Here is an 11,770-nt window from a genome sequence, read left to right on the forward strand (position 1 = left end):
TAGTATTTAGATAGTATGATATCACTTAGCAAATAAACTGTAAGATACTAACTTTGACTTCTGTTTAAACTGAGGCAGTTTATTCCTGAAATTTAATTCCTTTGTCTGTTTGGGCTAGAGATAACAAGAAAACTTTTACATGATCACACATTAATTTCCACCCTCATCCAGATCTCTGTATTGCTCAAATAATTATAAAATTAGTAACAATTATTAGAATGACTTAAAATTTGTAAAATGGACAATGCACTGTATTAATGGCCCAAAGTAAAATAGTTGGAAATTATTGGGTGATTTCAGTCTAATGAGTACTGAGATCATTCAATGACTTAAAATTTTTTTTTAGTTGTGCTCTCATTGGTGATTACCAGTCCAACATTCTATGTTACTTAGTCTTGTGCAAATGTGTTTTGCATGTGTATAAAAATGAAAACAGGTAGAATGTGCTAGGCCTGAGTATATTAAGCATGTAAGTATGCTTTTCCCCATTTATCCTGTTATGAACCCTCAGAGGTGGGCATTTCTATTAACTTGACTTTATATTGTGAGGAGGGAGTCCAGACTTGTTGAGTACCTAGCTAAGGGTCACAGAGTCCTTTGTGGCAGAAATAGGATTCACATCCAGGTGTTTGGGGCTCATACCCTTGGGTGCTGTCCTGCTATGAGGAGACAAATGTGTAACGAGCTCACCCTCGCTTGTCCCAGATAGTCTTCATCCAGCAGGTGGAGAGGGGCTTGTGGTATAATTCCACGAAGCAGCCTTGATGCATGGAAGTATCTTTGAAAGCTTAACAGTCTTTTCACCTTTTTCTTGGTGCCAATTTCCCCTGAGTATGTTGTATCTGTGGAAAGTAATCAAATCCAGAAATTTATACATTAGAAAAGCTTATTTTTCTTCTAAATAGGAGAGACATTTAAAGACATTCTCCATGCTTTCTTAAATAGTTTATCTAGCTCTACATCTGAAATTCTTCTAGAATGAAAATGATATTTCTTACACTTTACATTTATTAAAATGTCAAGACATTTTTTGAAAATAATTTTGGAAGACATGAAGTATATGAATTAAAAATTTCATTTTCTTATTAATGATACAGGTATCATAGTAAGTGAATTTCTTACACTTTAGCATGCATTTTAAATGAACATTTGAGTTTCTTCTGCTATGTTGGACCTGAGGCTCAACTATTTAGACCTGATTCTCATCCTACATTTTCTCTGGTTTGATCACATCCTTCACACGAATTAGAAAAGTTGAAAATATACCATCTTAGGCATAGGAAAATATTTCCTAATGTCCCAGGAAAATCACTGGCAAAGAACTCAATAATCTTGACACAAAATGACATAGACTCCTTTGACAAGAAGGAAACAGGATTTTTACTTTTTAGTCGCACATATTCTCTCTTACTGATGGCCATAAAAATCTGATCTTGTCCATAGAGATATTTTAATACTCATGTCACATGTGTGTTTCAAAACTTGACTGTTGACATCATGGCTATTTTCTAGATATATCCCAAGCACATTATTTGAGTGTTTGTCAAGGTATGTTTTATCTCAGATGAGATTCTATGAATCACTCTAGGGTCATGTAAGTGACATTCCTGCCAATTTTGGATCTGGAATCAATTTAACAGTTGAGTAGGAAAATGAACAGCTCATATATAAAGTAATTTTGGTTCTTCGCATCTCCCTTTGGGCTCTATGGAAGTGAAAACCACAGTGGATGCCAGAAGCAGAGAAAACAATGGGTAGGAGGCTTCTTAGCAAGGTGACCTTCCCCAGTGGCAGTGAATTTTCCCAAATTAGTTTGTTATGTAGTTTGTATTATGCATGCAAAGGCATAATTTAGGGCAAGCAAACCCCTCTCTTCTCTGGAAATGCTGCCTGATGAAAATTACTTTTATTTAAAAATGAATCTAGACTTCATATATGGAAAGAGGCGGGTAAGTATATACTGAGATAAGTGGAGTATAACTGAAATAGGGCATGTAGGCACACACCAACATTAAAACGAAATACAGGGACTCCATTCTACTGGTGGATTCTCACTCATTGTCATCAGTTTATTGAATCAAAGTTCAGAATAAAGGGATTCATTCATTTACCAAAATAGATAGATAGATAAAGAGCACCTACTATGGGGCAGGCACTGTACTATATGTTTGAGATGCTTTATTGAGCAAAACAAACATCCTTTCCCTCATGGAGCTTACATTCTAACAGGAGAGAGATAGATAATAAATCATAAACATACAAAGAGAATAGATTATATCATGTTAGAGTAAATACTGTGGGAACACAAAAGGAAAGCAGGAAATGGGGAAGCAGAAGTTCTGTGTTAGAGGTGGTCAGAGTTCGTCTTTTCAGAGGGTACAATTTGATCAAAATTTGGAGGAGATGAGAAAGTTGGCCAAATTTTTTCCAAGATGATATCTAGGAAAACACCTTCCAGACAGAGGAACTAGATATAGTATGAAGATACTAAAGTGGGAGATGCCTAGTGTGCAGGGAAACAGGAAGAGTTCAGTGCAGCTACAGAGGAGAGAAAAAGTGGAAGGAGTGGGAGGTGAGAATTTAGAGATAAGCGGGGCATGAAAATTATATAGGGTCTTGCAGTCCATTGTAAGGACTTACGTCGGGCTCTGAAATATAATGCCACTACAACGTTTAAGCAGAGGGGTGACTGGATAACATTTTCCTTTTAAAAGAGGCATCCTGGTTGCTATGCTGCGAACAGAATGTAGGAGCAAGGCTTGGTGCAGTTAGACCTGTTAAGAACCGATAGTGGCTTAAAACACAGAGGCAAGCAGTGGAGGGAGTGAACATGGTAGGATGCTGAATATAATTTGCTACTGAGTGTTTGGCCTGCATAACTGAAAGAAAGGAGCTGCCATAATCTGAGATGGAGCAGGTCTGGGGTGGATTTTAACTTTGTATGTGTTGTATATGGATGTCTATTAGAAATTGAGTTGAAGATGCCAACTAGAAATATAAAATGCAGAGCTTAGGGGAGAAAAGTGAATTACTGTTTAGAGTCTGGTAGCAAAATGGTTCAGTGCTCATCTGTAAGTGAAAGGTTGATTGTTTGAATGTATCCAGTGGCTCCAGGGGAGAAGGATCTGCTTCTGTAAGATTGTTGTTGTGTGCTGTTGAGTTGATTCTGACTCGTAGCAACCCTATATGATATAGCAGAACTGCCCCATAGAGTTTGGGTGCAAATTTACAAAGCAGATTTGTTTAATGTTCAATAGTTAATATAGTTAATGCACATTTGATTCCACACCCCAATCACCAACCATAAAAAGTTCTCCTCTCATCCCCTCCCCTGTGACTACCCCTTCCCTGTGCCCTTCCTATCTAAGCCTTCCTGTCTGTCCAGTTTTCCCTCTATGTGAATGCTGTCCTTCTGTCTCATGGTTGATTGATCTAAGGGGTGTATCTCCCTAGGGTAGATGGGTGCATCTCCCTGGGGTAGATGTTCTGCTTGTACGTCTTTCTGCTGTTGCATTGAGAGCTAATGCATGGAAGTGAGTCCATTTCCAGGCCCAAAGGATAACCTGGGGTCCTAGTCTTAGGAGTTCCACCAGTTTCTATCTGACCAGTAATTCTGGTCATTTTTGTGTTTTTGAATTTTGTTCCACATTTTTCCTCCTACTCTATCCAGGATCTCCAATTTTGATCCCTTTCTGAGTGGTAGGCATTGGTAACTGGGTACCATCTAGTTCTTCTGGTCTCAGGCTCATGAAGGCTGAGGTCCTCATGGTCCCTCATATCTTTGGACTAACTGTTTCCAAATGACTTTGATTTTCTTCACTATTCTTTGCTCCAGACAAGAGGAGACCAATAGTTGCATCCTAGGCTGTAATCTTTATGGTAGGAAGCAGCCAAGTCTCAAAAGTCTTGAACCACTGATCTTTCTCTTAGCAGTTGAGTGTTTAACCATGGTGCCACTAGGGATGGGGTAGTGTAGTGCCTAAGGCACTTGACTGCTAACCAGAAGGCTAGTGGTTCAAACCCACCAGCCACTTCTCGGAAGGAAGGTTGGGCAATCTACTTCCGTAGTTATATGGCATTGGAAGCCCGAAGCCCAAGGAGGGGTCGCTGTGAGTTGGGGCCGACTCCATGGCACATACAAGAACAACAACAACAACAACAACATATCTCTATATATCTATATATCATCTATATAGCTATATATCACCTGTATATACCACCACTTGTCAGTTTGTTGTACTGTGTTGGCTTGTATGTTGCTGTGATGCCGGAAACTGTGTTACCAGTATTTAAAATACCAGCAGGGTCATCCATGGTGGACAAGTTTCCAGACTAAAACAAGTTAGGAAGAAGAACCTGGTGATGAACTTCTGAAAAAATCAGCCAGTGAAAAGCTAATGAGTAGCAGGGCACTATCTGATACAGTGCCAGAAGATGAGTCCTTCAAGTTGGAAGGCATTCAAAATACGACTGGGGAAGAGCTGCCTCCTCAAAGGAGAATCAGCTTTAATGATGTAGATGGAGTAAAGCTTTGAAGACTTCATTTCCTGTGGCATGCTCATATGCATGTTTAAGTTGAAGCTGAAGAAAATTAAAACAAATCCATAAAAGCCAGCATATGACCTTGTGTGTATCCCACTTGAATTTAGAGACTGTCTCAAGAAATATTTGACCCATTGAACACTAATGACTGAAGACCAGCTAAATTGTGTGATGACATCAAGGACATCATGCATGAAGGACCAAAAGGTTATTAAAAAGACAAGAAAGAAAGAAAAGATCAAAATGGATGTCAGAAGAGACTCTAAAAGTTGCTCTTGAATGTTGAGTAGCTAAAGTGAATGAAAGAAATGATGACATAAAAGATCTGAACAGAAGATTTCAAAGAGTGGCTTGAGAAAACAAATTATAGTGAACATATATGTGTGTGTGTATATATACATATGTTATTGTTGTTATTTGCTGTCGAGTCAGACCTAACTCATAGCGACCCCTCCTTGGGTTTCTGAGGCAGTATCACTACGGAAGTAGGTTGCCCAACATTCCTCCTGAGGAGTGGCTGGTGGGTTTGAACTGCCAGTCTTCTGGTTAGCAGTCAAGTGCCTTAGGCACTATGCTACTAGAGCTCCCATATATACATATAACGAATGATAATATAATGAAATGTACAAAGACATGGAGCTAGAAACCGAAAGACAAGAACATGCTTGGCATTTCTCAAGCATAAAGAAATGAAGAAGAAAATCCAAGACTTGAGTTGCAATATCAAAGGATTCTGTGGGCAAAAATACTGAACAACATAGGAAGCATCAAAAGAAGATGGATGGAATACAGAGTCACTGTACCAAAAAGAATTGGTTGATGTTCAACCATTTCAGGAGGTAGCATATGATCAAGAACTGATTGAAGGAAGAAGTCCAGCTGCACTGAAGGTATTGGCAAAAAACTATAGAAACTGAAAGAATACCAACTGAGATGTTTCAACAAATGGATGCAACCTTGGAAGTGCGTACTCTTCTATGCCAAGAAATTTGGGAGACAGTTGCATGGCCAACCAACTGAAAGAGATCCATATTGATGCACATTCCAAAGTAAGGTGATCCAACAGAATGTGGGAATTCATATCATATGCAAGTAAATTTAGCTAACGATAGTGCAAAAATGGTTACAGCAGTATATCAATAGTGAATTGCCAGAAATTCAAGTCAGATTCAGAAGAGGGCATGGGATGAGGAATATCATTGCTGATGTTAGATGGGTCTTGGCTGAAAGCAAAGAATACCAGAAAAATGTTTACCTGTGTTTCTTTGACTATGCAAAGACATTCATTTGTGTGCATCATAAGAAATTATGACTAACACATCAAAGATTTGGAATTATAGAACACTTAATTGTGCTTGTGTACACAGACCAAGAGCACAGAACAGAGCAAAGGAATTTGCTCATGGTTTAAAATCAGGAAAGGTGTTCATCAAGATTGTAGCCTTTCACCATACTTATTCAATCCACATGCTGATCAAATAATCCAAGAAGCTGGACCATATGAAGGAGAACACAGCATCAGGATTGGAGGAAGACTAACAACCTGCAATATACAGATGACGCAACCTTGCTTGACAAAAGTGAAGAGCACTTGAAATACTTACTGATGGAGATGAAAGACTACAGCCTTCGTGTACCTCAACATAAAAAAAAACAAAAATCCTCAGAACTGGACCAGTTACATCATGAATGGAAAAAATATTGAAGTTGTTAAGGATTTCAATTTACTTGGATCCATAGTCAGTGCTCATGGAAGCAGCAATCAAGAAAGGAAATGACATCACATTGGCCAAATCTACTGCAAAAGACCTTTTAAAGTGTTAAAAAGAAAAAATGTCACCTTGAGGACTAAAATGAGTGTGACCCAAGCATGATCTTTCCAGTAGCCTCATATGTATATGAAGGCTGGACAATGAATAAGGAAGACTGAGGAAGAATTGTTACCTTTGAATTATGGTCCTGGTGAAGAATATTGAATATACCATGGACTGCCAGAAGAATGAACAAAGCTGTCTTGGGAGCAGTACAGCAAGAGTGCTGTAGAAGCAAGGATGGTGAGGTTTTGTCTTATGTAAATTGGACATGTTATCAGGAGGGTCCAAACCCTGAGAAGGACATCATGCTTGGTAAAATAGAGGGTCAGCAAAAAAGGAAATCTCCCAAGGAGATGGATTGAAACAGTATCTGCAACAATGGGTTGAAACATGGCAATAACTGTGAGGATGGTGCAGAACTAGGAAGTGTTGTTTCATTCTGTTGAACATGGAGGAGTCACTATGGGTCAGAAAGGACTCAATGGCATGTAACAACAACAACAGAGTTGAAGAAAACAAACAAACCAGAAGCTGAGTTTTGGGTTGCTTCAGCATTGAAAAGATGCAGAGAAGAGTAGAAGAAAGCAAAAAGAGAAGAGTAGGAAAAAAGCAAAGGAGACTGAGAATGATGTCCCATGAGGTAGAAAAAAAACCAAGAGAACATCATTTCCTGGAAGACTGGTGAAGATCCTATTCCAAGAAAGAAGGTATGATCATCAGGTATCATCAAACTTGCTAACAAGTTAAATACGATGAAGACTGAGGATTGACCATAAGTTTATTAAATTGTCAAGATTCACAGAGCTGTATACTTAAAATAACAGCATTTTATCACACGTGTGAAAGCAACAATGCCCTGGTAACAATAAGCACATCTAGCACTCAGATTTTGGTTTCTAAAAAGGATTTCTCATTTGAATGGTACCAGACCACCTTTGTGAAATGGTTGATGCTAGGGCTCAGGTAGACAAAATCTAAGACCCACTGTAATGTCTTGTTATGTAAGAAAATGAGGATCTCAAAAAGTGATGGGATTATTTAAAATTGACTCAGGAGAGAACACGAAGGGTGTCACTCCCTCTGACCAAAAATGGGAAAATCTGAACATCAAAATGAATAATGGAAGGATGGATTATATATGATTGACTGAAATATAAACCCATGATTCCATACTGACATTAAGCAACCAATAAATGTGGAAATAGAATTTCACCATTTTGCTTGCAGCCATCATATTAATAGCTGATTCAGGCAAAAATCATCAATGGGTGCTAAAATTATTAAGTTAAATTTAAAAAGCAACAGGATAAATATATAGCCTTGAAATATCTCTCACAGATTATATATTAATTGGAAAGAGAAAAATGGTCATTTTTCAGTGGACAGCACCAGAGAGAGGTACCACCTTAACTAATTAATCAAAGTTAACGTCACTGATGATGGGAGATACTGACATAATCCTGATGTAGTACACTGAGGACACAACATCACTCATGTAGTGTTCCTGCCCCAAATGCACATCATCTAAACCCAATGAAGAGAAAACATCAGAATAACCCAAACTGAAGAACACCATACAAAACAATTGCCCCATACTCTTCAAAAATGTCAATGTCATGAAAGACAAAGATAACTTGTCATATTATTTCATAATAATAGCTATCAAAGAGATGAGACAACTAAATGCAATGTATGATCCTGAATAGGATTCTGGATTGGAAGGAAAATTTTCCTAAGCCATATTAGTAGGACAATTTGTGAAGTTTGGGTATGAATTTATAAGAGATTATAGTATATTTACACAGTTCATGAATTTGATAGTTAAATTGTGGTTATATAAATGAAGGCCTCTGTTCTTAGGAAATACATGATGAAATATTTAGAGGTAAAGGGGCATGATGTATGCAACTAATTCTCAAATAGTTAAGAAAAAAAGTACATAGTGGTAAGGCAAATACGGCAAATTATAACAATTGGTGTCTCTGGGTGAAGGGTATGTGTTTTTTTGTTCTATCCTTTCAAATTTTGTATACATTTTAAATTATTTTATAATGAAGAGTTCAAGAAAAGAGATAGTGGGAAGAGAGAAGTTTGAAACAACGTCAAGTATTGACAAATATTTAGTTTTGCTACAAAAAGGAGCAGAGATAAGGACAAAGGGAAGGAGCAGTCACAGGCAGGGGTGGGAGGAGGGCTGTTTATTGTTGGGATTGTAATCGGTGCCATGAAACCAAATGTGTACGAATTGTTGAAAGCAAAACGAATTTGCCTTTTCATTTGCATCCAACTCACAATAAAAAAATTTTTAAGAAAAGGAACAAAGGAAATGTGATAGTTCTAGATAGAATGAAATTAATTATTTCAGTAAATAAATGAAACCAATTGTTACATAAAACAAATATCTATACAGTGGTCTGTTTTAGCTTTATATTTTATGAAAATCCTTCCGTTCTGAAAATCTCCTATGTCCCTGAGAGTGTGCCAACATTTATGCAACAGAAGCAAGCAAGACAGCCCCGAATGATGGGACTATGCCACAAGCATGGCAAATGGCAATCAAAGACTAATTCTTTTCAAAATTTCCATTTCACTTTCCAAGTGATAGAGCACTTTAAGCAGATTCACGGTAAAGATAATGGCATTGAAGTTAAGGTACATGTACATGTCATGAGCTGGAAGCCAACTCAGTAGTAGCTAATAACAATAATGCAGTAAATGTAGATGCTGGGAAATGATGGTTTCTATTCATTAAAATTAAGGAGCCCTGGTGACACAGTGGATAAGCGCTTGACTGTGAACTGAAGGGTTGGCAGTTTGAACCCATCAGCAGCCCTGTGAGAGAAAAGACCTGTCGATGTGCTCTTGTAAGCATTGCAGCCTTGGAAGCCCTCTGCAGCAGTTCTGCTCTGTTCTGTAGCATTGCTATGAGTTGGAATCAACTCGATGGCAATGCATTTTTAAAATATTATTATTCACGAAAATTACCATTTGACTAAAATATTAGTAATCCTGTGATATTATGATCTGGAGATACTAGGTTTAGATTAATTTGGTCCTTATCCCTGAAGAAGAAAACAGCAAGATTCTTTCCTCTTTTTTTTTTTTTCACCACCTAGGGAAATAGTCCAACAACATGGCAGAATGTGCATCCCTTCTGATACTGTCTTTCTTTAAAATTTTGATTTTTTGTTTCTCATCAGTTTTTGCCTTAATTCTGATTTTAAAATATAATTTATCTTGATTATTAATTTTTTTTGTTGCCCCCTTAAATTTTGTGCCTGAAGTCAGTGTTTCACTGGCCTCACCCTTGTCCTGCATCTTTGGAGTATAAGCTTAGAAAATGTGAAAATTATTCATTGAAAAAATAAATCCAGCTGATAAAATCTTCTCATAGTTAATTTTTGTTGGTAATATGTATGTGAAAAAAATGTGGCATGCAGTGTCTTCACTATGAGGGTGTTCAAAATTTACTAACCAAATTGTTTATAATGGTATATATTCTTTATTTTATACTTTCAAATGTATTTTCTAAGAGGATCAAGGAGATCTGACAGATTACAGTGTTAAATGGTGACCAATCTTGTAAAATACCAAGACGAGCCAGGACAATGCTATTCAGCACTTCTGTCTCAATTATTCTTTAACTGATCAGAAAAAAGTAGAAAAGTGAGTTTGGATATTCACTTGCCCAAATAACAGTACTTAATTTTCTTATTGGAGGACATACATAAAGCTAAATGAAAAAAATAATCCTGAAGGTAGTTCTCTCTAAGGGGGAGGAACATTCATTAATGGAAAAAAAAAAAAAAAAAAATGAAAGCAATATCAGTAACTTATCCAGGATGGTGGTGGTTCAGGGTAGAGTTCTCTTGCCTTCTGTGCGGGTGACCAGAGTTTGATTCCTGACCAGTGCACTTGGAGCTCAGCCACAACCTGTCTATCAGTGGAGGCTAGCATGCTGCTCTAATGCCGAATAAGTTTCGGTGGAGCTGCCAGACTAAGGTAGACTAGGAAGAAATGTTTGGCGGTCCACTTGTGAAAATCAGCTAGTGAAAACTCTGTGGATCACAATGGTCCAATCCCATTGTGTGCAAGGTTGTCATGAGCTGGAAGCCAACTCAGTAGTAGCTAATAACAATAATAACGATAACAATAACTCATCGTTGATTGAAGTTAGGGAACTATGTGTATACAGCATTGTTCTATAAATGACACTAGGGACTGCATTTTGAAATGTGGAATGTGTGTTAACAGTTATTGAATAAGAGAGACACATTTGTTTCTGAAAGAAACTTCAGTGATTAGCTAGCTAGTGTCTATTTTGATCATGAGGAATTCGGTGATACTTGTTTCTGAATAGAAATTTAAATGATTAGCTTAGCTAAACTTACTGATAGCTCAGCTAAATTCAACTTGAGAAAATCAAGAGTATTAGCAATGTGGCTAGTAAGGCTAGGTTTATTTAAAACTGTAATATGGTTAACAAATACTATTTTACAGGTATTCACAGTTATCTTGACAGTGCTTTTCTGTTTGGATTTTATTGTATTTGTATTGGATTTTATTCCTAGACTCTCACTTGAAATAATTATAAAAAGGTGTTCCAGAATGTTTCATTGCCTAAAGCCCCTTATCTGTGTGAACATTGACCTCAAACTTGGAAATTCCTTTTCTGCTCACTTTGTTCTTAACACTTTTGTGAATATCACAAATACGTACATATTAACACATCACTATTTAGATACTAATTTTAGTGTTTATGTCGACATTGCCAATGGTAATTTATAAATTTCACAAGTTGGTCTTGGCTTAAAGAAAAAATATTAATAGAATTTATTTTCATTTTGAGTGTCTTCTCTGTCGAATGTTATCTTTAAAAGGACTGATAAATTTTGGTACTAGGAGAAACTTGACACCTAGGATAGCTTCTGGGATGAAAAACAAAAGCCCAAGAAACCAATAAGCACACCCATATGACCAGGCCGTTCCTGTTAACTCTATACCTGGTTCCTTGAGCATAGCCTATTTCCTGTATTCCTCGAAGCTGAATGGCCAGTAATCGGGGCAGGAGTTGATCGGGTGATACTGAGAACAAGGAAAGCTTGTATGTTGGAATGAAGAAGCCGCAGTGTCTGAGTGGTTGAGGTACGTGGCTGTTAACAAAAATGCTGTTAGCTTGAACCCACTAGCCACTCTATAACAACAACAAACAGCCACTCTATGGGAGGAAGATGAGGCAGTCTGCTTCCATAAAGATTGTTGTTGTGTTGTTGTTATGTGCCGTCGAGTCGGCCCCGACTCATAGCGACCCCTCCTTGGGTTTCCGAGGCAGTATAACTACGGAAGTAGGATTGCCCAACCTTCCTTCCGAGGAGTGGCTGGTGGGTTTGAACCGCCAGCCATCTGGTTAGCAG

The 11,770-nt window shown here is 37.7% G+C and overlaps 1 protein-coding gene across 1 annotated transcript in view; it reads right to left on the reverse strand.

Moving 5' to 3' along the window:
• Positions 1-11,770, reverse strand: part of PDE7B (phosphodiesterase 7B) — a 200,694-nt gene that overhangs the window by 46,318 nt on the left and 142,606 nt on the right. Inside the window, exons 4-5 of the mRNA XM_007946318.2 lie at positions 691-842; positions 575-578 (exon numbers count right to left, since the gene is read on the reverse strand). Coding sequence (XP_007944509.1) covers positions 575-578; positions 691-842 — 156 coding nt within the window. The remainder of the gene's footprint in view (positions 1-574; positions 579-690; positions 843-11,770) is intronic.

This window comes from Orycteropus afer, unplaced genomic scaffold (genome assembly GCF_000298275.1).
Source record: "Orycteropus afer afer isolate SDZICR_OR568_19922 unplaced genomic scaffold, OryAfe1.0 scaffold00155, whole genome shotgun sequence".
Taxonomy (NCBI): Eukaryota; Metazoa; Chordata; class Mammalia; order Tubulidentata; family Orycteropodidae; genus Orycteropus; species Orycteropus afer.